The following is a 3,619-nucleotide window of genomic DNA, read 5'->3' as shown; positions in this document are numbered from 1 at the left end:
CCATCACTGCTAGAGCCTACCATATTAGGAAGATCAATAGGCACCGGCATCCATGATTGGCCAACTCAACCCATTGGCAATCTACAGGTTGGCCAAGCGTCGCGTGACATTATGTCCCGCCGATATAGGAGGTTGCGCATGCATTACTGCTCCATTTCACTCCACCGCAACATTGTGTGTGACTGTGTTCTGATCATGAGGAGCCAGGTGCCCACGTAACTTGAAGGGGTGTGCCAGGTGATCCCAATTAGCATAGGTAGAGGCCCCCCCACCAATCACAATTAGCATAGAACAGAATTAGCATTCTACGGGTGTGTGAAACGTCGCAGAAATCCCCCAAGCAAACAAAGGCAGAGAACAAGTTCAAGGTAATCGGAACAGAAGAAGGCAAAGACAAGGAGTTTGCTGCCCCCAAAGAACACAGAACATGCGATCAGTGATGCCCACCAGGAACTAACCAGGATCATACAGGAAGTAGATCAGAATCACACAGGAAGTAACAAGCATCACACAGGAAGTACACCAGCATCATACAGGAACTAAAGAGCATCACACAGGAACTAACCAGCGTCATACAGGAACTAATCCAGCATTAGCGCTTTACGAGTGTAGAGCAACATGTTGCGGTGGACGGCGCACCTGAAGGGACCAAAGCGACAGCACGCCGCCGTGGCCGTCGGCCACCAGGTCTACTCGTTCGGAGGCTACTGCGCCTGGGACACCAGCGACACGCACATGTACGACAGCGACCGCATCGACGTGCACGTCTTCAACACAGTGTCCTTGCGCTGGAGGACGCTGCCGACGGCGGCAGCAGCAGCGGCCGGAGCGGGAGAACAGCGACCGCTCGACGAGGTCCCGACCATGCGCGACGGCCACACGGCCGTGCCGATGGAGGACGTCATCTACATCTGGGGAGGGTTCAAGTACACGAGGGAGTGCTGCGATGTTCTCTACGCGTTCCACGTGGACACCCACCGCTGGCTCAAGCCCGGCGTCTCAGGGGCGGTGCCGGAGGCGAGGTGCGGCCACTCGGCCTGCGTCCTGGAGAGGGCCATGTACGTCTACGGGGGTTTCAACGTGGTGAGCAGGTACACGTACAGCGACATCTACAAGTTGGACACGGCCACGGCCGTCTGGTCTTTGATCGACACCAGGGGCACGCCGGCGTCGGTCTCGGAATGCCACTCCGCCACCATCATCGGGACAAAGATGTTTGTGTTCGGCGGCACGGCGGACCAGATCGAGATCAACTACAACGACATCAGAGTGTTCGACACGGAGACCAACCACTGGCTGAGTGGCGCGCCGTCGTCGGCGCAGGTTCTCCCGGAAGGCCGCGCGTGCCATTCGGCCTTCGCCTACAACGGAGAGCTGTACATATTCGGCGGTGCCAACTTTCACTGGGACTGGAGCTTCAGTGAGGAAATGTGGAGATTCAGTCCAGAGACCTTCTCCTGGAAGAAGGTTGAGCCCCGGGAGAAAGGGCCGTGTTCCATGTCCAGGATGTGCTGTTGCACGGTGGGAGGCCGCATCATCCTCTTTGGAGGATACAGATGTATCCACACTCCCGCACCGGTGGATGCGGAAGAATCAGAAGATACTGTGGTACACCTTGAGGATGAAGACAACGTGCAAAATCTTCAAGATGAAGATATGGTTGATGATGAGGCGGAAGGTCTCGAACACGAGGACACGGATGAGGCCGAGGTGTCTGACCTGTACATCCTAGACTTAAGTCCTAGTCTGAAGACGTTATGCAAGCTAGCGGTTGTCCTGTACGGTCTGGAGCAGTCGGAGCTCCCGCACGACATCAGGTGGGAACTGGCGGCCATTACAACCAACAGCAACAGAAAGCCCTCCCAACGAACAGAGGACCACGGCCGAGAACAAGTTCCAGGTAATTTGAACGGAAGAAAGATCAAGACAAGGGGTTCGCTGCTCTTACAAAAAGACAACGTAACATAGGAATTTTTAGCAGCGATGCCTAACAGGAACTAACACATCATCACACAGGAACTATTTCAGCATAATACAGGAAACAAGGAAGAGGACCAATTTCTTTCCCATATGGAATTTGTTTGCAAGGGAGAAGATCTGGGGGAGAGAGAGAGAGAGAGAGAGGAAAAGAACGGCAAAGGTGGAGACCTTTGTGTTTTTTGTGGGGTTTTTTGTTCATTTATCTTTTTTTGCTGGAATAGCCGGAAGATGTTTGAGCCAATAATAAAGCAAGCAGTAGAGTTGTCATAGGAACTGGCAGTTATTACTTGCACCAGCAAAGTGTGCAAGTAGGGTGATGAGTGTGTCTATGTATGTGGGTGACAGTACAAACTCTGGGCCTTCAGCCAATGAGGGAGCAGTGTTCTCGGTCACGCCACCACCAACAAGTGCGGCCTGACGTGAATAACAAGCCGCAAGTTGGCACCTCAACGGAGTGCCAACTTGCCCACATACATAGACAGCACTCATCACCCCACTCACGTGGTCTGCTCGTTGCACTTGTCGTTTTCTTCAGGAAGTGACGCTAATTACCAGCCATATGTGGCTATGAGTGCACGGGTGCCTTGAGTTGTTCTGGCGTCTCATTACTCCGTCGCATTCGTCCGACTCTCACCATTACTAAACCTGTATCTAACCCTAACCAACCCTAACCACACGAGTAGCTACGTAGTCAGAGTAAAGCCTCTATCAGAGTCCAGGGTGAAGAGCTGTTCACTTCACCGTGGTGTAGTTTTCTAGCTATCACCTAAAAATACATAACAAAGCCTAGGTGATAGCTAGGAAACTACAACGCGGTGAAGTGAATAGCTCTTCACCCTGGACTCTGATAGAGGCTTTAGGAGGCGTCAGACTTTCATAATCCTGAGTGCACCAGGCGCACGTTGCCGCCTCGACAGCGTGCAGTCTGGTTTTCTAATGCACCGCTTCACAAACCTTTTAATTTCCAACTCTGAGAGTTGCAGACCCGTAAGGGTCCTTTTGGAACCCCGGACTCCACTCTGAGAACCACTGTATCACGAGCCCTCGCATTCTGACATCCTGTTTGTACATCACACAGGAAATAAGTATGAACACCGCCCCAAACTAAAGAGTTGCTCTACTAGAGATCGTATAAGTTGGACTAACGTTTCACACGTTGCAGCTGTTCACCAGACCTCCAGGATACCAGACCTCCTAGGACAGAAACAACCTTTTATGCTGTGTTCACACCATCAGCTATAAGGCTACCATTCATCTTTAATGGAAGCCATGTGAAGAAGACACATTTCTCCCTAGGGAGACAAAACAAAGTAACCTTAAACAATAATAATAATAATACATCAAACTTATATAGCACTTTTCAAGGTACTCAAAGTCGCTTTACAAAACAAAATAAAAACAACTTTATTAGGACAAAGTTAAAAGGATAAAATCTAATAAGTACATTAGCAGGGCACACAAAGAATACAAATAAAAACTGAAAGGCAGTTGGAGTAAAGGTAGGGAAAGTAAATCTGAAAAGGTGGGTTTTGAGGGAGGCTTTGAACACGGCAAGGTGGGGGCTTCTTTTATATGAGGTGGGAGTGGGTTCCAGAGGGTGGGGGCTGCAACTGAGAAGGCCCTGTCACCCCAAGTGCGT

At 50.9% G+C, this 3,619-nt stretch overlaps 1 protein-coding gene across 1 annotated transcript in view; it reads left to right on the top strand.

Moving 5' to 3' along the window:
* Positions 1-618: 618 nt before the first annotated feature.
* Positions 619-3,619, top strand: part of LOC308304949 (kelch domain-containing protein 3-like) — a gene marked incomplete at both ends in the record, with an annotated part of 7,706 nt that continues 4,705 nt past the window's right edge. Inside the window, 2 exons of the mRNA XM_080749573.1 lie at positions 619-1,900; positions 2,326-2,417. Of these exons, the coding sequence (XP_080605699.1) occupies positions 619-1,900; positions 2,326-2,417 (1,374 nt within the window). The remainder of the gene's footprint in view (positions 1,901-2,325; positions 2,418-3,619) is intronic.

This window comes from Nannobrachium achirus (assembly GCF_963921795.1).
Source record: "Nannobrachium achirus genome assembly, chromosome: 19".
NCBI lineage: Eukaryota > Metazoa > Chordata > Actinopteri > Myctophiformes > Myctophidae > Nannobrachium > Nannobrachium achirus.
Note: the sequence above shows the minus strand (reverse complement) of the source record. Positions and strands in the feature narration are given on the sequence as shown.